The 23239-nt window shown below is 42.4% G+C and overlaps 1 protein-coding gene across 1 annotated transcript in view; it reads right to left on the minus strand.

Annotated features, from left to right (window-relative positions):
* The window catches only part of LOC126277970 (dynein beta chain, ciliary-like), a 694172-nt gene that overhangs the window by 509095 nt on the left and 161838 nt on the right, over positions 1 to 23239 (minus strand). Inside the window, exon 9 of the mRNA XM_049977623.1 lies at positions 20689 to 20858. Coding sequence (XP_049833580.1) covers positions 20689 to 20858 — 170 coding nt within the window. The remainder of the gene's footprint in view (positions 1 to 20688; positions 20859 to 23239) is intronic.

Below are 23239 nucleotides of genomic sequence, written 5' to 3' on the forward strand. Positions count from 1 at the left end.
TCTGATACCTTCTAGTATCTCCAGAATTCTTCCATGTATACAACCTTCTTTCATGATTCTTGAACCAAGTGTTTGCTATGATTAAGTTATGCTCTGTGCAAAACTCTACCAGGCGGCTCCCTCTTTCATTTCTTACCACCAATCCATATTCACCTACTATGATTCCTTCTCTCCCTTTTCCTACTCTCGAATTACAATCACCCATGACTATTAAATTTTCGTCTCCCTTCACTACCTGAATAATTTCTTTTATCTCGTCATACATTTCTTCAATTTCTTCATCATCTGCAGAGCTATTTGGCATATAAACTTGTACTACTGTAGTAAGCGTGGGCTTTGGGTCTATATTGGCCACAATAATGCGTTCACTATGCTGTTTGTAGTAGCTTACCCGCATTCCTATTTTCCTATTCATTACAAAACCTACTCCTGCATTACCCCTATTTGATTTTGTGTTTATAACCCTGTATTCACCTGTCCAAAAGTCTTGTTCCTCCTGCCACTGAACTTCACTAATTCCCACTGCATCTAACTTTAACCCATCCATTTCCCTTCTTAAATTTTCTAACCTACCTGCCCGATTAAGGGATCTGACATTCCACGCTCCGATCTGTAGAACGCCAGTTTTCTTTCTCCTGATAACGGTATCCTCCTGAGTAGTCCCCGCCCGGAGATCCGAATGGGGGACTATTTTACCTCCGGAATATTTTACACAAGAGGACACCATCATCATTTAATCATACAGTAAAGCTGCATGCCCTCGGGAAAAATTACAGCCGTAGTTTCCCCTTGCTTTCAGCCGTTCGCAGTACCACCACAGCAAAGCCGTTTTGGTTATTGTTACAAGGCCAGGTCAGTCAATCATCCAGACTGTTGCCCCTGCAACTACTGAAAAGCCTGCTGCCCCTCTTCAGGAACCACATGTTTGTCTGGCCTCTTAACAGATACCCCCCTGTTGTGGTTGCACCTACAGTACGGCCATCTGTATCACTGAGGCACGCAAGCCTCCCCACCAACGGCAACGTCCATGGTTCATGGGGAAGGACCTCTGCCATAGTGATCTTATATCAGGACAACTGCACAATCACCAAAAAGTGCACAAATAGGAGTGTGCTTTGGTGGAATAACAACTTGGAAACACAAAGAAAACAGGTACGAAGACTGTTTAACCTTACGAGACATAAGTTACAATGGACAAAATATTGTGAGGCCCTTGTCAACTATAACTTTGTAACTAGACAAGCAATGGAGGCATCCTGGAAGGCATTCTGTGAGGAAGTAGAGAGCAAGGCTGCTCAGGCCAGACTTCATAGAATCCTCACTAGAGTACCAACCAATCCAGGAGGTACGTTGAGGAAGGAGGATGGGGAATAAACAAAGACAGCACATGAGCTCTGCCGGACAACACAGACCAGAATTGATCCCGGAGAGACAATGGTTCTCAGGTGCTCAAAGAGAGGACTGGGAATCCGCCAAGGAGTGTGTGGACTTCAATAAAATCCAATGGGCAGTGGGAACATTCCAACTGTTCAATTCACCTGGCCCAGATGCAATCTTTCTGGCTCTCCTGGAACAGACAGGAGAGAATCTCATAAGAGTGCTACGCATATTATTCAGGGTTTGTCTAGCAGTAGGAATCATTACCAATGCTTTGAGGGTAGTGAAGGTTGTCTTAATTCCAAAGCCAGGGAGAAGTGATCATACCAAGGCCAAGGATATGAGACCAATCAGTCTGTCCCCCTCCATTCACAAAACATTGGAAAAACTGGTTAATGTATATATTCAGGAGAGGAGGCCCCTCTACATTCAAACCAACACACATATTAGCCAGGTAAATCATGTGAGATAGCTCTCCATCAACTCATTGGGAGGGTGGAGAAAGCACTTCACTTCCAAGAAATAGCCCTCTGCATCTTCCTAGATATCGAAGGGGCCTTCAGCAACATGACCTTCAATTCCAGGGTAAGGGCAGTAGAGGTGCATGAGCTGTGGACCACTATATGTAGGTGGACCAGGGCCATGTTCAGTGGAAGGAAGGTAGAGGCTATTGTGATGAATGAAAAGATGGTAATTAACACCACTAGAGGTTGTCCACAAGGAGAAGTTCTGTCCCCTTTACTATGGAATCTAGTGGTGAATGAACTCATTGAGGAACTAAATTCCAGACAATGCATTTGCCAAGGATACGCACTGACCTTGTCAGAATAATACTTGTCAAATTTACTGACACAGTTAGAAATATGGCACAAGGAGGATTGTACATTGTGCAAGACTGGTGCATTAAACAGGATCTAAGGGTTAATCCTATGAAGACTGTTGTGGTGCCATTCATGAAGATGCATATCCAACACTCAAGTTGGAAGCTAAAGATCTTCGATCAAATTCTACCTGTGAAGCAGATAGTGAAATATCTAGTGGCAACCTTCGATGAGAAACCAACATGGGCCCCTCACACTAATAGCATCTGCTCTGCTGGGGCATACAGACTTAAAATTAGTAAAAACTGGATCTCATAGGGATATCCACAATCACACACTAAGATAGTGAGTGAGGTAAATATAGGACTGGCTGGGGAAATTCCATTAAAATATATAATAACTCCCAACTGCTTCAACAAGTCTTACAATATAATAATTGGAAGCAGGGAGCAGTGCAAAAATACAGTTTGACGACGAAAAGGGACATTGTTTGGTTCACCGATGGGTCAAAATCAGACCAACGCATTGGGCAGGGGTGTACGGGGTTCAGCCAAGACTGGAGGGCATCATCTCTTAATGAAAACTGGTCTCGGAATTCCAAGTGGGAATTACTGCAATCAGGGCATGTGTACAGGAGAATATGCATAGGTGCTACAAGGCCTGTAGCATCTACATTTATTCAGACAGCCAGGCACCCCTGAAATCACTGGCAGCTCCTGCAATGAGATCCAAGACTGTTGCAGAATGCCACAGAGCTCTGGTGGAGCTAGGGGGAAGCGATAGGGTAAACCTAGTGTTTTGTCCCTGACCGCTCATGGATCTGTGGCAATGAAAAAGCGCACAGATTGGCCAGATGGGAGCAATGACTCCATTTATTGGATCAGAATCTGTCCTGACAATCACCAAGGCTATGAACAAACTACAACTATGGAACTGACTTAGGAAACAGCACGTAAAATACTGGACCAAGGTCCAAACAAAAACATGATACGGTAATGATGCCCAAGCCATGTTTTAAAAGAAACTCTGTAATCCTGGGATTGAAGAGAAAGATATCAAACTCATGACTGCACTGATGACTGGCCATGGGAATTTCAAAAAAACACCTACACACAATGGATATAATGGAAGAAGACCCTAAATGTAGGACCTGTGATGAGGTTGAAGAAACTGGATTACACCTAATCTTCGAATGCATGGCACTGGAGAGCAAAAGATACAGAATCTTTGGGACAACTAGATCTGAAGAAATTGTGTCTAACAAAAAACTGGTAAAGGGACTTCTTGCACTATTTAAGGGCATTGGTTGGCTTTACTAGATATACAGGGAGCAATACCGCACAATAAACTCAGTTTCGGTGTAGACAGTAGCGGGTTAGACCTAAGCTGTTTTAGCTTCCCTGTCAAAATCAAATCAAATCAAATTAATAAGAACCCCATTCTGAAGCAAGTCATTTCTCTCGTTGTCCAGTTTCATTTCCCGTGATCCTGTGTTTTCACTCAAGACTGCATTTTCTCTCTCTCTCCATCCTTCCTCTCTCTCTCTCTCTCTCTCTCTCTCTCTCTCTCTCTCTCTCTTTTGTTATTGGATTTACAAAAAAATTACTAACAAAGCAGTGGCAGGAGAAATCACATATAAAGTTATTGAAATCTGAAGGCTTTTAGAGCCAGTGGTTCTTTTTCTAGCAGGAGGATTGATTGGGAGAGTTTCGAAAAGTCACCCAGAAACCCATGTAAGGGGAGTCTTATCAGACACAATGAGAAGTAAAGACTGATTGTTGGAGGCAGCATTGGATTTCTGAAAACCTGAGAACGTAAAGGTGGACAGAGATTATTGACAAAATGCAAAATGTCATGTACAAGCTAATAATACTGCATTATATGTGGTAGACGTGGGCGGGGGTAAGTGTGTGTGTGTGTGTGTGTGTGTGTGTGTGTGTGTGTGTGTGCAAGAGGGGGGGGGGGGGGGGGGGTTGGAGGGCAGAAAAAATATGCGGTTTTCAGAAAATTGAAAAATGAAAGATATAGAAAACTAAAAGGGGGTGAAGAAGGAGTAGTTGCTGAAGATAAATACTGAGACCAAAGAAATTAACGTGTATTAAGTCCTGATAGGTGGTGAGAACCAAGGACATGTTGTAATGCCTCTTGATAAGGAAACTCATAACAGAATATTAAATTGCTTTTCAAACAATAGCTTTTCAACAAATACTCATTTTCATTTTTGTAAATTATTGTCTACAGAACAGGCAAAATATGCTTTCATAAAGTCATTTATGGTAAAACTAAAGGAACATGAAACCATTTTATAAGGCACCCTTGCATGGGTGCAGCATATTTTTACTACAGAATATAAATGATACTATGGGAATACAGGTGAATTTTGAGAGTAGAAACATTAAATACTTTGTTTCATAAAGTCAGATATAGAAATGACATATCAGACACTGGAAGACTTTCCAAAAACTGTGGTGTTTGCTGATTGTGTAAGTATACTGCTTACATAAATATATCCATTTCAGAGAGAATAGTGGAACAGCTTAAGAACTAGTTCATAGTAAACAGCTTAAATTTTAGCTTACAAAAACTAACATTATGTATTTCCAAATTAATAAAAATTGCTTATATGTGAAAAGAAAGGGAGGGAGAGAGAGAGAGAGAGAGAGAGAGAGAGAGAGAGAGAGAGAGAGAAATGGTCATTGTATACACACACTAAATCAAGCGTCATATGTGAAACTCTTGGACATACAGATGGATAATAAATTGAGGTAACACTAGCACAAGGATAAGTTAATCAAAAAGCACAGTTCTCCTTGCCTTGCTGCTGTAAATCTCTTTCACTGTGTTCATTTCATACAGGATAGAGTAGGTACTTTGTATACTTTCACAAAATAATATCTTATGGCTTAAATATCTTGAACTGTGCCGCTATTGTCTAAAAAGTATTTACAAGTATTCTACAGCAGCATACTCTTAATACTGTGTGAAACCAATAAATAAACATCTTTCAGAGGCCCTTCATTCATTTTCACATTATTCTCCATATGCCCCATACTAAATGAAAGCCTCCAAGGGTGTGGAATGAATACAGTTATATACTAATGGGCAGAAAGAATGCATTTACAAAATAAAAGATGCATGAACTAATACCACATCAGTGTGCTGAATGCCACAGTGCCACGTAGGATGAGTGTGGTAGAATGGTGTGTACAAAATTAATACTGCATAATTCAAATTAGGACTTGGCCATGGGACCTAACATGTTAGAACAAAGAAACTTGTTTATTTACCTGTCTGCTAAAGTCCAAAACTTGGTATAATGTGGACACTTATAATGTGACAGTTTTAGGTGGCGGGTGTTTTAACCTGTGGTTGCACCAAATATCGGTAGAGGTTGGGCCTACACTAATTCATTTATGATACTACCGTTTAACCATCCACAGCAGGCAATTGCACATCAGCCATTACCAAATACAATATACTGCTTGCTGCTCGTTGTTTTCTTATTGTGACATGAGTGAAGGGTCCAGCATGGAGTTCGATTACAACCCTCACAGCACCAGAATGGAACAGTGATCCCTTTGCACCCTGTGTTAGTTCTGCTTTCACAGAAATGCAGAATAGATATATTTGTACCATTTATCAGTATACTTCATACATCACAGCTTTTGGGAAGTCCTTCAATGCTGATAAATCATCCTTATATTAAACTTTATGAAACATGATTTTTAATGTTTCTGCTCTCAAAATTTATCTTTATTACCATGGCATCATTTATTTACATGACCCTAAGTTTTCAACAGCAAAAATATACTGCACCAACGCAAGGGAATGCCATCATGGAATCGAATGTCTTGACAGGGTCACACAAAATGGCTACAGGTTTCTTTAGTACTACCATAAACAAATTTATCAGATCATACATTGCTTGTTCTGCAGGTTATCATTTACAAAAATGGAAGTAAGTATTGGTTGAAAGGTGATTTAATATTCTGTTATACGCCTCCTTCTCAAAAATTTTTGAGTGTGAGAGGTCTATAATTAAAGGTCATCTGTTTATCCCCATTATGTAAATAATATTACTAGTGCATATTTCACTCTTTTAGAAAGTATACTTTGAGTCACCAAGTGATTAGAAGTTCACTTACGGGGAGTGCTATCTAATCAAAGCAAAATTTCAGCATTTTGGATGAAATCACACCCAGCCCTTCTGTGACCTAATGTGTTTTGTACATTTTGCATATCTCTTCAACAGTTGTGTTGGCAAAACCAATGTATACTGGTGGACAATGTAATGTCTCTCTAACTAAAATAAGTTAGCTGCATACCACAGGCCAATTCCTTGTGTTTTCTGTTACTAACAGAATTTACTGAATTTAATGGCCAATAACTTGAACCTAATACCATCCTTCTTACACCTACTGCCATCAGGAAGTTAAAGATCATTTATCTTAGAACTTCCTGGCAGATTAAAACTTTGTGCCGGACCGAGACTCGAACTCGGGACCTTTGCCTTTGGCGGGCAAGTGCTCTACCAACTGATCTACCCAAGCACGACTCACGCCCCTTCCTCTCCTCAAAGCTTTACTTCTGCCAGTATCTCGTCTCCTACCTTCCAAACTTTACAGAAGCTCTCCTGTAAAGTTTGGAAGGTAGGAGACGATATACTGGCAGAAGTAAAACTGTGAGGAAGGGGCGTGAGTCGTGCTTGGATAGCTCAGTTGGTAGAGCACTCGCCCGCGAAAGTCAAAGGTCCCGAGTTCGAGTCTCGGTCCGGCACACAGTTTTAATCTGCCAGGAAGTTTCATATCAGCGCACACTCCGCTGCAGAGTGAAAATCTCATTCCGGATCATATATCTTACTGGCACTGGGTTTACTCGTTTCATGCAATGTAGTGCTCCAAATTGCGTTTGTAAGTAGTCGAATATTTTCTGTATCCAAAAAGGCTCATACAGGAACTGCAACATGCGGTCGTGCATTACCCTGCTGAAATGTAGGGTTTCACAGGGATCGAGTGAAGGGTAGAGCCACGGGTCGTAACACATCTGAAATGTAACGTCCACTGTGCCATCAATGCAGACAAGAGGCGACCGAGACGTGTAACCAATAGCACCCCATACCATTACGCTGGGTGATTCGCCAGTATGGCGATGACGAATACACGCTTCCAATGTGCATTCACCATGATGTTGCCAAACACGGATGCGACAATGATGATGCTGCAAACAGAACCTGGATTCAACCGAAAACATGACTTTTTCCATTTGTGCACCCAGAATCGTCGTTGAGTACGCCATCGTAGGCGCTCCAGTCTGTGATGCAGCGTCAAGGGTAACCGCAGCCATGGTCTCCGAGCTGATAGTCCATGCTGCTGCAAACGTCATCGAACTGTTCGTGCAGATGGTTGTTGTCTTGTAAATGTCCTCATCTGTTGACTCAGGGACCGAAACATGGCTGCACAATCTGTTACAGCCACGCGGATAAGATGCCTGTCATCTCGACTGCTATTGAAACGAGACCACTGGGATCCAGCATGGCATTCCGTGTTACCCTCATGAACCCACCAATTCCATATACTGCTAACAGTAATCGGATCTCGACCAAAATGAGTATCAAAGTCACGATACGATAAACTGCAATTGTGATAGGCTACAATCCGACCTTTATCAAAGTCGGAAATGTGGCGGTACGCATTTCTCCTCCTTACACGAGACATCACAACAACGTTTCACCAGGCAACACTGGTCAACTGCTGTTTGTGTATGAGAAATCGGTTGGAAACTTTCCTCATGTCAGCACGTTGTAAGGTATCGCCACCGGCGCCAACCATGTTTGAATGCTCTCAAAAGCGAAACATTTGCATATCACAGCATCATCTTCCTGTACGTTAAATTTCACGTCTGCATGTCATCTTCATAGTGTAGCAATTTTGATGGCCAGTAGTGTGAAAGTTATAAAATATAGCAGATTATGGAAGGCAGGGGAGAAAGTGCAGAGGTGGGAGGGGGTAAGTAGTGGAAAGGAGAGAAATAAAAAGAAATTAAAAGACTGGGTGTGGCGGTGAAATGAAAGCTGTGTAGTTCTGAACTGGGGACAGAGAGGGAGCTGGATGGGTGAGGCCAGGAGGGTTACGCAAACATAGGATGTATTGCAGGGAAAGTTCCCGCCTGCGCAATTCAGAAAAGCTGGTGTTGGTGGGACGGATCCATATGGCACAGGCTGTGAAACAAGTCATTGAGATGAGGGATATCATGTTTGGCAGGGTGTTCAGCAACAGGGTGGTCCACTTATTTTTTGGCTGCAGTTTGCACGTGGCCATTCATGCACACAGACAGCTTGTTGGTTGTCATGCCTACAAAGAATGCAGCACAGAGGTTGCAGCTTAGCTCGTAAATCACATGACTGGTTTCACAGATAGCCCTGCCTTTGTTGGGATAGGTGATGTCAGTGACCGGACTGGAGTAGGTGGTTGTTGGAAGATGTATGGGACAGGTCTTGCATCTAGGTCTATTAAAGGGTTATGAGCTATGAGGTAAGGGATTGGGAGCAGGGGTTGTGTAAGGATGGACGAGTATAAAGTGTAGGTTCGGTGGACAGTGGAATAGCACAGTAGGATGGGAAGGATAGTGCCCTGAATTGAGAAATGTCCTGCTCACAATCCTGCCCACCCCTCCTACAGTGGTATTCCACCGTCCACCAAACCTACACAATATTCTCGTCCATCCTTACACAACCACTGCTCCCAATTCCTTACCTCATGGCTCATGCTCCTGTAATAGACCTAGATGCAAGACCTGTCCCATACATCCTCCTACCACCACCTACTCCAGTCCGGCCACTAACATCACCTATCCCATCAAAGGTAGGGCTATCTGTGAAACCAGTCATGTGATTTACAAGCTAAGCTGCAACCTCTGTGCTGCTTTCTATGTAGGCATGACAACCAACAAGCTGTCTGTCCGCATGGACGGCCACCAACAAACTGTGGCCAAAAAACAAGTGGACCACCCTGTTGCTGAACATGCTGCCAAACATGATATCCCTCATCTCAATGACTGCTTCACAGCCTATGCCATATGGATCCTTGCCACCAACACCAGCCTTTCTGAATTGTGCTGGTGGGAACTTCCCCTGCAATACATTTTATGTTCCCGTAACCCTCCTGGCCTCAACCTTCGCTACTCACTGGCCTCACCCATCCAGCTCCCTCCCTGTTTCCATTCCAGCACTACACAGCTGTCATTTCACCGCCACACCCAGTCTTTTAATTTCTTTTTATTGCTCTCCTGTCCACTACTTACACCCTCCCACCTCCTCACTTTCTCTCCTGCCCTCCATCTAAACTGCAACACTTCACTGTCCGCCACTCCTACCATACTATCCCCCCCCCCCCCCCAGCCTCCTCCTTACCCCACCAGTTGCCACTCCCATCATGCACTGGTGCTGCTGTTCACATTGTGGTTTCAGCTCTCTGAGACTGCAGAAGTGTATGCAAGTTGCGTTTACGTGAGTGTGTGTGTGTGTGTGTGTGTGTGTGTGTGTGTGTGTGTGTGTGTGTGTGTGTGTTTGTGTGTGCGTGCGTGTGTATATGTGTGTTTAATTCTGACAAAGGCCTTAATAGCAGAAAGCTTTAATTGTGCTAATCTTTTTGTTGTGCCTATCATGACTCAGTATCTCTGCTATGTGATGAGTAGCAACTTTCCTTCTCTGGTATTGTTACATTCCATCCTGGATTTTCTATTGTTTGATTAGTTCTAAAATATTTGTAGAAAAGAATTGTACATCTCATATATTTTGTGCTACTGATAATCTTAGTTATTGTTTGACCAGTAATTCACTAAGAACAGTGTGGCTCAGTCAGCATTCATGATTTTGTGAAACTGCACATTTTCTTTCTTACCTAATCCTGATTGACATGTGATTTATTACTACCATTTGATAATCATGACGGTACAAGCCATTTGTCGTGGGGAACTTATCTATTACACGGAAGTGCACTATGTCCTACTTTTGTTGGGGAATATTACATAAAGCCAATATCTAAGCAAGACAGCAAACAAAAATTATGCAATTAAAGACCAGTAACTACCATCCACATGTTTCTGAAATCTGTAAAAAAAAAAACACCATCATTATAAGAATAAACAAACAAAAAAATATATAATACAACATCCATCCCAAAACTAATTTGAGGAAGGATGGTCAAATAAAATGATGATAACTGGATTCATTGATTATGTTCTAAACTCAGAGGACAGTCAACATCCTGTGGCACTTACACAGCTCACAAAACATTTTCATTGTGTTGCTTTTGTATAATGTTGGAATAAGAGAGTAGTGTTATGATATTAATGAGTCTTATGCAACAAATAGGAAACACTACATGGAAATCAGTCATGAAAGTGTAGGGAATTTTATGAAGCAGGTAGTAACTATTAATAATAAAGTAAGGTGCCTAATAAGATTTGTAGACTTATAAGAAAGATCAATAAGTTGTAACCACCTTAATGCTTTAACAAAAGGTGTAAAAATTCTTTTTAGGTGTCCTATTTGTGCACTTTACAACCCAATTTGACTACAGAACTTTTTCATCAAGAAACTCTCTTGTCTTGCAAATCATGACTCTACACATAACCATGTGCTAGCAAGAGAACATTAAGATCCACCTAGTGCAACTGGCATGTGGTTTCAAAATATATTGCTGAACACATTAAAATAAATGAAAGGAAGTAAAGAATTTAATGCTCTCAAGGTACATCAGATAGAAAACTGTATTACAGTAAGACTGACTGCTAGTAACACAACCAAATCTAAAAAACAAATGCAAACACTTATATCTAAACTTATAGAAAGTGTATAGAACTGCTGTAAAACCATAAAGCTGTCCTCAGTCGAAAGTTTGGTTTGAAGATCACATTGCTTTACTTGGTATGGTGCTAATGGAAGTGGCATACCCTTGCCTTCCGGCAACCTTCTAACTAACATAACCTACAGTTCAACATCTACTGCAAACCACAGTGCAATTTGTTATTTTTCATCTACACTGGTCATTGCTTGAGATCAAAAAGTAATAAGTGACAGAAAAACGCTAGGTCTGAATTCAAATTGACATGCTGGATTTGTATATGTTTATCAGACGCTTATTTACTGAGCCACCAAGCCATACCTCACAATAATTGTAAAAACACTTAGCCATAAATGTGTTCAAGGTAAAACACTGAACAAATTTTCCAAGTATAAAAAGTATGACATGCTCAATATATTGAGTTTATAAAGTCAGAGCTGTTCTAACAACAAGAACACAGATAGAATGGCAGACATAACACTTTATTACATCTAGAAATAACTTGTACAAGAAGACACCTGCCACAGAGTGGCTACACCCATCCTAGTCAAAATGTTAATATATAACTAAGGGTGAGGCTGGCCGGGCCTGATTCCATAAGGTGTCAGCTGGCTGGTAGAGTGCACAGAGGAGAAGAGCCTGTGAATGCATCCTTAAGCAGTAGCCTCTCACACTTCTAGTGACTACAGACTTCAGCGACATGCCTTACAACTGTGCATCTGGATCTCAGGTGTGGAATATGTGCAGGTCCTTCTACACCCTGCCCCTTTGGGGTTGGAGTATTGCCAATTCCTTGGGCAAAGTGTGGACAACTGCAATGTGGAGACAGCATCCATGTTCATAGAGGCTTCAGAAGTGAGATGGTAGCAACTCCTAGTTGCTGGAGACCTTAGCATACAGGCAAAAGAGGCCAGTGTGACAAGTGCCCCTCCCCCCCATCGGAATTTAAGACAACAGGTCCAGCAATGGGCAGCCCAAGCCAGGATTCCTGGCGATGTCCGGTGTGGAATGTGGAGGCAACTCTGCCACAGACTGACGTCGCACAGGTGACACTGAAATGGTGAGGAGCCTGTGCACTGGTTGGAGGGCCACCAGAGTTGCAGCCAGAGGCTGCGAAGTCATAGGCTCATTGGGTGGAGGCACTGACACAGGTGGAAGAGGACGCTGGAACACCAAAAGATAGGTGGCACCCAGCAACCAGGGCACTAACACAGGTGGTGTCATGGATGGTGTGGGGAGGTCCACCCAGACACAGAGCTGATATCAAATGGTGCCCGGACGTCTCAGTTTCCAGTCATGACCGTGCAGATTCAGTGACTGTTTTGAAACATGATGGCTGCTAGTAACCAGTGTAGGCACTGACCAAACCCACATGTCTAGACTGCTGACCCCAGCAGAAAATTTGATCAATGGAATATAATGGTGAACTGGACCCTGGACAGAGGAGGTGGAGCATTGTCCTTGGCTGGCAGCTGTGGAGAAGCTCAGTAAGGTTACAGGAACAAACAGGAGTCATACGGTAGGTCGTCACAAAAAACTTATGCCTCCCTTGTGGGGAAGTCCTGCAAATATTTTTTTGTGTGGGTCTTAAAGATGTGTGCCATGTGCTCGACATCCCCATCAGACTGGGGGTGAAACGGAGGGGAGCCTAACCAGACACAGAAATTGTGAAATGCCTACGAAAGAAATTGAGGCCCATTGTCAGAAACGAGAGTAACCAGGAGACCTTCCACAGAAAAAAATTCTGAGAGCGCACGAATAGCCACTTCGGTAGTGTCTAAGGAACACTGGTAAATGTGAAAACACATCAATGACTATCAGCCAAAACACATCCATAAATGGATCCACAAAATCCACATGGATGCATTCCCAGTACTGGGTTGCTGGAGGTCACGGGGGGAACAAAGCCTTGGGAGCTGTCTGTTGACAAACACGTTGGGGACATGCAGCAACCACCAAATGCTCCAGCTCCTGCTCAGTGCTGGGCCAGTAAATGTGTCTGCAAGCCAAGACATTGCTGCAGAAAACACCCCAGTGACCCTCATGTAAGAGCTGTAAGACCTCCCACCACAAAGCCTGGGAATAACGACCCTGGGAGCTGTGTCATCTGGGGAGAGTAAGAGGACCTCACCTAAGACCAAGAGACTATGGCACAAAACATTGTAGTTATAAAGCAGGTCAGAAACACAGCCTGGAGGACAAAAAGATTTACCCTACTGGATCCCCTCTGCGTAGAAACATGTGGAGGTTGTGGTGATTCTGAAATCTGGCAAGAACCCATGCCAGACATCCAGCTACCGACCCTTCAGCCTGCTCCCGTCCCTCTCGAAGGTTTTCGAGAGCCTGTACGTGAGAAGACTGATACGACATGTCACCTTGGAGGGCATCATCCCAGACGAGCAGTTTGCGTTTCGAGAAGAATGAACATGCCACTTCCCACTAGCTTCTGCGGGTGATAGAACAGGTGATGAGGGCAATGGAAACAAGGGAATACCTTGGGGCAGTGTTCCTCGATGTCTCCCGAGTATGTGACACAGTGTGGCATGACATTCTCAAGTTCAAACTTTTTGAACAAGGGATACCGACGTCCCACATGATGCTACTGCGGTCGTACCTGTCTGAACGACACTTCCACACGAGTGCTGATGACAGTACGTACACAGACCGGCAGATATGTGCAGGAGTGCCGCAGGGGTTGGTCCTCGGCCCCTCACTGTACTCCCTGTACACTGTCAATGCCCCGAAAGTGGCAGGAGTTGAACTGCTGCTGTACACAGATGATACGGCCCTGTTCACTTGCAGCATGAACGCCCAAGTGCTGAGAAACTGCCTCCAATGTGGGTGTGATGCCTTGGGCTCATGGAAAACAAAATGGCGGCTGAAATTCAATGCCACGAAGAGCCAGGCAGTTGTCTTCACCCAAAGACTTCTGCTGCCAGAGCTTTCACCAGTCGAAATCTTGGGAGAACCTATCCCATGGAGTGGGACAGAGAAATACCAGATTCCTTGACTTGCGCCACAGGGTGGTGGGGTTTCAGGTTCCACTGAATAGGTCAGGAGTTCACTATACTCAGCTGGTGGCTACACAGGTAGCGGAGGCTGTGTGTCGTGGACTGGGCAGTTTTTTAGGTTAGAAGGCCTCGAGAAAGTACAGGGTGGGCTGCAATCTCGAAGGGTGCACGGCAAATACAGGACGTGCTTGGATCAAGGAACAATCGGAATTGTAGTTGTATATTGTTGTAGTTGTGCTGGGAAAGTCCCTGAGCTTCAAACGCTAATAGAAAGCACAGAAACTGAAATCGTTATAGGTACAGAAAGCTGGCTAAAGCCTGAAATAAGTTCTACAGAAATTTTTACGAAGTTTCAGATGGTGTTCAGGAAAGATAGATTAGGCAGAATTGGTGGTGGAGTGTTAGTCTCTGTCAGTAGTGGTTTATCTTGTAGTGAAGTCGAAATAGATACACCATGCGAATTGGTATGGGTGGAGGTTATGCTTAACACCCCAACTAAGTTAACAATTGGCTCCTTCTACCGACCCCCAGACTCCGATGATATAGTTGCTGAACAGTTTAGAGAAAATTTGAGTCTCGTAACAAATAAATACCCCACTCATACGGTTATAGTTGGTGGGGACTTCAACCTTCCCCCGATATGTTGGCAAAAATACTTGTTCAAAACCGGTGGTATGCAGAAAACATCTTCCGAGATTGTCCTTAATGCTTTCTCCGAAAATTATTTCAAGCAGTTAGTCCACGAACCCACGCAAATTGTAAATGGTTGCGAAAACACACTTACCTCTTAGCCACAAACAATCCAGAGCTAATAGAGAGCATCATGACTGAAACAGGGATTAGTGATCACAAGGTCATTGTAGCTAGGCTCAATACCGTTTCTTCCAAATCCACCAGGGAGAAACACAAAATAATTTTATTTAAAAAAGCGGATAAGGTATCACTAGAGGCCTTCCAGAGACAATCTCCATTCCTTCTGAACTGACTGTGCAAATGTATATGAGATGTGGCTCAAATTCAAAGATATAGCAGCAACAGCAATTGAGAGATTCATGCCTCATAAATTAGTAAGAGACAGAACTGATGCCCCATGGTACACAAAACAGGTCCGAACACTGTTGCAGAGGCAACGGAAAAAGCATGCGAAGTTCAGAAGAACGCGAAATCTCGAAGATGGGCTAAAATTTACAGACGCGCGAAATTTGGCACGTACTTTAATGCGAGATGCCTTTAATAGGTTCCACAATGAAACATTGTCTCGACATTTGGTAGAAAATCTGAAGAAATTATGGTCATATGTAAAGTACACAAGCGGCAAGACGCAGTCAATACCTCCGCTGCGCAGTGCCGATGGTACTGTTAACGACGGCTGTGCCGCTAAAGCTGAGTTATTGAATGCAGTTTTCTGAAATTCCTTTACCAGGGAAGACGAATGGAATATTGCAGAATTTGAAACACGAACAGCTGCTAGCATGAGTTTCTTAGAAGCAGATACCTTAGGGGTTGCAAAGCAACTCAAATCGCTTGATACAGGCAACTCTTCAGGTCCAGATTGTATACCAATTAGATTCCTTTCAGATTATGCTGATACAATAGCTCCCTATTTAGCAATCATATACAACCGCTCGCTCACCGATTGATCTGTACCTACAGATTGGAAAATTGCGCAGATCGCACCAGGGTTTAAGAAGGATAGTAGGAGTAATCCATCGAACTACAGACCTATATCATTGACGTTGGTCTGCAGAAGGGTTTTGGAGCATATACTGTATTCAAAAATTATGAATCACCTCGAAGGGAACGATCTATTGATACGTAATCAGCATGGTTTCAGAAAACATCGTTCTTGTGCAACACAGCTAGCTCTTTATTCGCACGAAGTAATGGCCGCTATTGACAGGGGTTCTCAAGTTGATTCCATATTTCTAGATTTCCGGAAAGCTTTTGACACCGTTCCTCACAAGCGACTTCTAATCAGGCTGTGGGCCTATGGTGTATTGTCTCAGTTGTGCAACTGGATTCGTGATTTCCTGTCAGGAAGGTCGCAGTTCATAGTAATAGACGGAAAATCATCGAGTAAAACTGAAGTGATATCAAGTGTTCCACAGGGAAGCATCCTAGGACCTCTGCTGTTCCTGATCTATATAAATGACCTGGGTGACAATCTGAACAGTTGTCTTAGGTTGTTCACAGATGATGCTGTAATTTACCGTCTAGTAAGGTCATCCGAAGACCAGTATCAGTTGCAAAGCAATTTAGAAAAGATTGCTGTATGATTTAGAAAAGAGTGCTGTATGGTGTGGCAGGTGGCAGTTGACGCTAAATAACGAAAAGTGAGAGGTGATCCACATGAGTTCCAAAAGAAATCTGTTGGAATTCGATTACTCAATAAATAGTACAATTCTCAAGGCTGCCAATTCAACTAAGTACCTGGGTGTTAAAATTACAAACAACTTCAGTTGGAAAGACCACATAGATAATATTGTGGGGAAGGCGAGCCAAAGGTTGCGTTTCATTGGCAGGACACTTAGATGATGCAACAAGTCCACTAAAGAGACAGCTTACACTACACTCATTCATCCTCTGTTAGAATATTGCTGCGCGGTGTGGGATCCTTACCAGGTGGGATTGACGGAGGACATCGAAAAGATGCAAAAAAGGCAGCTCGTTTTGTATTATCACATAATAGGGGAGAGAGTGTGTCAGATATGATACACGAGTTGCAATGGAAGTCATTAAAGCAAAGATGTTTTTCGTCGCGGCAAATCTATTTACGAAATTTCAGTCACCAACTTTCTCTTCTGAATTCGAAAATATTTTGTTGAGTCCAACCTACATAGGTAGGAATGATCATCAAAATAAAATAAGAGAAATCAGAGCTTGAACAGAAAGGTTTAGGTGTTAGTTTTTCCCGTGCGCTGTTCGGGAGTGGAATGGTAGAGAGATAGTATGATTGTGGTTTGATGAACCCTCAGCCAAGCACTTAAATGTGAATTGCAGAGTAATCATGTAGATGTAGATGTACACCACAGGCTCACCTGGAAGCATCGCATCCGTGATGTGAAAGGGAGAACAATAAATGCCTTCGCGCCCTGTATCCGCTGCTTAACCTGCAGTCGTCATTGCCACCGCAACACAGCATCATACTACACCTAACTTTGGTCCGCCCACTGTTAGAGTATGCGACCGTGGTCTGGGGGAAAGCTGGAGATGCTCACATTGTGATTCTGCAGCGGATACAGAACCATGCCCTGAAGACTTCCGAGGTGCTTCTCGACGCACCAACTCGATGAGGACACTGGGATCCTGCCTCTCCAAGACAGGTTTCCTGCCATCGCCAAGAAGTTCTACGAGAAAGCGGGACACTCCCACAACCAGCTCATCCGTGGACTGGGTCAACAACTCATCACAGGCCAACCACGCATTGGCGTGGCCTAGTGAGGGATTGAGTTTTACTAACCCCCATCAGAATGTGTCTTTCTCTTTTTCAGGCTACATCAGCAAGGACAAATCAACAAGAGAGGTAAGATACTTTTTCTATCCCACAGAAACCACAGGAATGACATATTTTGTCCAAACTGCACCATCTTGCGCCAAGAATAGGCTTGTCTCTTCAGCGTCTGCGTCAGCTCTACTGGATGAAGTGGACTACCTGCTTGAGGAAGAGGTCAGACACTGTTACCTTTCTATTGACTGGAAACATATCTACCGCTTGTTGGGAGGAGATGTCAAAATGAAAACACACACCAACCCATGGGCCACCTTATTGGGGATCTGGGTGGATTGACTAAATAACAAAACTTATGGCTTGTGGTCCACATTTATTTGGAATTTGATGGCAACCATGAAAACAGTTGTGGATGTGTATTAGACTGAGAGTTTAGAATACAAACATCAGTGGCTGCTTTGAGCCATCTGCATTCCATTTGGCAAGGACTGTCCCCACAGCTTACTGTGAGGCATCCGTAGCCAAAAGTAATTGTTTGTCAGGATCAAATGCACCTAGCCACAGTGCTGACCTGGGGTGTTCCTGCAGTATGGTGAAGGCCTTGTCGCACACTGGAGACCAGACGAAGGAAGCATCCTTGCGGAGAAGGAGATATACAGGATGTGTAATGGTGGATGTCCTGGGAATAAACCAGTGGTGATTGGCAATCACTGCAGTTACATTTGACCAGTGGGTTTCTTTATGGGGGCAAGGGGTCTGGCCCATTCACTAGAGGAAATGGGAACTCCAACCCGTAGAGAGGCAAGCCTATCCAGATCTGCCATGACTTAGGAGCACAGTGCTATATGGGTCTACCTAGCACGAGAAAATCTAGGATGAGCTGACTGGTTCAAGGTTATGTGAGCTTGAAAGTTTGTAGCACACCCTAGGCCTTCCACAATGATATCTTAAAATCTGAGCACAGATAGGGGGCTTTGGCAGATACCAACTGTATGGAGCCCATGACTGTAAGGACAAATGCCTGAAAGGCATCAAATCCAAAACGGTTTGCTAAACTAATATTAAAGATGACAAAAAAGGTAATAGGCCAAGTCACTGATTAATAGGTTAACTTCAACTGCAAACTGGACAAGCAAGGAGATTTTCTGTTTACTGTACCCTCAGAGGCACTTGTTTACGGCAACTGAGGCAGACAGCCAAGGTCTGAATATGTTTCGGCATTAAGCAGCGAAATCATCACGCTGGTGCCTACTTGTAGGTACAGTAGTCATGAGCAAACCAAAACCTTGATAAAAAGCTTGTTGGAATCCTGATCAGGAAACAGCTCTGATGACAACACATTCTGGATATCCATATCCTTATTCTCTGATGTTGCAACCTGTGCAGTTGAGTGGCAGATTACTGCAATGTGACCTTTTTTTCAACACTTACGACAGGCGGTCCAGTGCTGGGGACATTCTGATGTGTCATATTGGGAGTAACAAGATGCACACAGTGGCAACAGTGAGCAGTGGCTTGAATGCTGTTTACAAGCTGTGCAAAAGCAACCAGATTGGCCAGCTTGCACAGCTGCTATGTCGCCCTCCCTGTACGCAGTGGACACTGCCAGGTCACCCCATATCACCATGATGTCACACCAGGCTTACAGCTGCAAACCATTGTTGTAAGAGACCTCATATGACTGTAGACTTCCTTATCCGGGACAGGACGGATGATAACATTGTAAACCATGGCTTTTGCATATGATTCTTTTGACTTGGCCATAACAAACTGGCACTTGTGACTAAGGCCATGGTGGGTTGTAGGCCAGGCACAGTAAGACTGATTGGTCTGATTCTTGTGCTGGTATAATTTAACCCTAACTGACATTGGTGCAGTGGCAATTGTAGGAGGGCAGCAATGAATATAAAGTGTTAAACAAAAATGACGAAGGTTCCTGTAAAGGGACCAACTGCCACAATGCCTGATACAAGGCTGGAGAAACCCATGAAAAAATCAGTGCATGACCTACCTCCACATCTAACATGGAAGGCGTGGAAATTTTGCAACACATGGTGTTCGATTGCTTTCCAATCTTCCGCCACCTCATCAAATGGTAGGAATAAAGTTATTTCCTTTTTTGCAAACAATGTTTGAATAAAAGATAATGTTCTGGTACTTTGCGGCACATTATTACTACCAATGTTAGATTAAACATTATTAAAGTTAAAAACTATAATCTTGCTGTAAGAACTTAAAGTTGGCAAAGTTTGCACAATTTTGATTGGTATGAGAACATACTGAACTCAGCACTCTCATCAAAGAAGTAATAGAAAAGTTTGAGTGATTAATCATAGTTTCAGGGATTAGCACTCAATGATTGTTAAGTTCAAAAATGGTGAAATTTAAGGTTCTTAGGAAAGCATCATTTTAACTGACTACAATCATGTTAGCACTCCAGAGCATATCAGATACCACACATTTCAACATACGTAAGACAAAAAATATTACAAAGGCTAGCGCAACATATTTAATATTACTCGTAAGTGCTACATTATGTAGCTGGCTGTAAAAGCACAAAACACCGTATGATGAGCTCTTGACAAATTCCTCCAGCCCTAGAAACTTTAATCTGGACATCATACAATAACCAAAGTTTCTAGTACCATGCTTGCACCCAGTTTGAACCTAGAGTATCATGATTGCTGTAAGTAAAATTATGAAGACTGGGTACAGGAACAAACACAGGGAAAAATCTTGTGAATAAAGGGTTGGGAAAATAACATATTTGCTTGCATTTCTGTAAAATCTTTTATAATTTCAAAAGAAAAGAATGATGGGTGAATGATAGTATTCCTCAATACCAAGCAGACATTTTTGAAATGAAAAACCATTTCATCAAAAAGAAAATGTTGCAATACAAAAATATAATAAAGAGAACTGCAAAAATTGCATTGTTTTGTTGTCGAGACCCAATGAACAGGACACACAAGAAAATACAGGAAAACACGTCCTTCACAATAATGTATTTTTTTGGTTTTAATAATGACAAATAAGGGTTGTGTGTCATGAGTTTACTTTAAAAACAAAAGCAAATCTACAGCTGCATGAATAACTTGCTTCTGGATAATGCTTTAAATTCATTTTCAGAACTCCTACACTTCATTAAGATATTCAGCTGGATAAAAAAAGGATAAAAAAATATTTACCTGTTAATAACATGATTTTCCAGGTGCTGTTTGAGAAGTTTGCTCCATTCACTTACATTAATGAGAAGTGTTTCTTTAAATGGCTGTAAATTAACCTGAAACCATCCTGAAAAGACTGCTGTAGGATCCATTTTCTCTATTGTGGCATACTGCTGATCAAAGTGATCGATCTGCAAGGAAAAAATATATTTATGTAATTTAAAAAGAAGACTTCCAAAAAACAGCCAAGGTTCTATGACTAGGACATGTTTTACATGAGAAATTCTAGACAGATTACATTCGTAAGGACTGTATAGAAAGGATAGATTGATTCTCACCACACAGAGGAGGCACTGAGTTGCAGAGATGCACAATGAAAAAGACTGCTAAAATATTTCATCTTTTGATCAAGTCCTTCTTCCGAAGTAGAAAACACACACACATTCACAAAAGCATGGCTCACACATACATGGTCACTGTCTCCAGGCACTGGGGCCTGACTATGGCTGAGCTGCAGTCTGCAGGGGTCGTGGTGGAGGTAAGGAGGTGTGATGGGAGGTGGGAGGGGGCGAGTGTGTGAGAGACAGAGAAATGAAGCAGAAGCAAAAAAGACTTGTGGGGCGTTGGTGGGATAGAAGGAGTGTGTAGTGCTGGAGTGAGAGTAGAGAAGAGGACAGATGGGTGGACAGAGCCTAGCGAAAGTTGAGGCCTGGGGGCTTATGGGAACATAGGATATATCCATAAGGAGAGTTCCCACATGTACAATTCAGAAAAGCTTGTGCTGGTAGAAAGAATTCAGGTGACACAGGCAGTGAAGTAGTCTTAAAATGAAGTAAATCATACTGTGCTGCATGTTCAGCAACTGGGTGGTTCAGTTGTCTCTTGGCCACAGCTTGATAGTGGCCATTCATGCAGATAGAAGGCTTGTAAGTTGTCATGCCATTGTAGAAAATACAATGGTTGCAGCTTAGCTTGTAGATGATGTGGCTCCTTTCATACGTATCCCTGTGTTTGATGGGATGCAAGATCCCTGTGATAGGATTGGGGTACTTGGTAATGATGTGACACTGTAGTGGTTTGCCTACTTTGTTTCTTCATTTGTTTGTTCTTAGTGTCAACATACTGCATTGCTACACTGGCTGAAGAATGGGGTTTCGAAGTAAACAATGACCACATTCAACGATGTAGCCGAAAGAGGCACAGTTGCTTTTCACAGTCTTTTTCTTTAAATTTTCACAACCCCCCCAACAATACAGAGTTATATATGGCCACTGCACTATTGTTTAACTTTCCATAAGCCTCATTAATAGTTAGCAGAAGAACCATCCACATACTGCTACAATAGTTTACTGTCGAACATCTATGATGAGTAAAAACCTAACCACAATGTACACAGTTCTTGAAAGAAACTACACACTGTTTGAAATTTAATTTACAGAAAGTACAATTAAAATTTAACTCATTAAATTAACTGAATACAGTGAAAAACTCCATCTTTCTTCTACTACCAGAGTTGGCTGAATTACTTGTTTAAATCGTGAAATTAACAAATATAGATACGTAAACAATACTTTTGACAAAACTGTTAATTACTTTGGAATTAAGAGCTGACTTTGCTAAAAATGTTTTCAAATAGAGCCAAATAGATAATTTAAGATAACAAGCATTTTGTATTCCAAATGCTTACAATTAGTACAGAATTTATATTTGTTTGTATGTCAACAACAGAATTTAAGTAACGAAACAATTACTATTTTCGCTCTCTAATGAAAGATACTAACTAGGAATAATCGAAATAAATTAGAAAATCAATTACATACATAAAAGTAAGCACAAAATTAGATCTAGGAATAGCTGAAATAAATTAGAAAATCAATTACATACATAAAACTAAGCACAAAATTAGATCTCGTGTTATATTCTTTAAAACTGAAGGCCAATGCAGATTATACTAAGTATGTTAATGGTAATTAGTTAAGAACAGAATGGATTTTAAGGAGGTAGATAGTAAAACAAGAGGGGAAGTAAAATTATCCCAGCTTGTTTTGTCACAACAGCACTGGGGTACTTGGTAATGACATGGCAGGGCTGGAGTACTTGATAATGACGTAACAGGACTGGAGTATGCAGTAATGAAAGGATATATGGGATACATCTTGAATGGGAGATCTATTGCAGAGATATGAGCCATGAGGCAAGGGGGTTGGGACCAGGGCTGGAGTAGGGATGGACAAGGGTTTTGCACAGTTTCAGTGGCTGGCAGAATATTGCTGTGGGAGGGGTGGGGTTGAGTTATGGGAGTATAACTCATTTCGGAACATGGAACATGACAAAAGGTAATCAAAAGCCTGGCAGAGAATGTGATCAATTGCTCCAGGCCTGGGTGGTACTGAGGAGTGCTCCTTTGAGACTGGACAGTGGATATAAGGGAGAAGCTACATGACTGGAGAGACAAGGCACTGGAGGTCTGTTTCTGAACGAGGCTTCACAGGTATTCAAACCTCTCATAGTCAAGCTCCAGCAGATGGAGACAGTGGCAATGTGTTTGTGAGTTGTGCGTGTGTTCGTTTTT

The sequence above is a fragment of the Schistocerca gregaria genome, chromosome 6, assembly GCF_023897955.1.
Source record: "Schistocerca gregaria isolate iqSchGreg1 chromosome 6, iqSchGreg1.2, whole genome shotgun sequence".
Taxonomy (NCBI): Eukaryota; Metazoa; Arthropoda; class Insecta; order Orthoptera; family Acrididae; genus Schistocerca; species Schistocerca gregaria.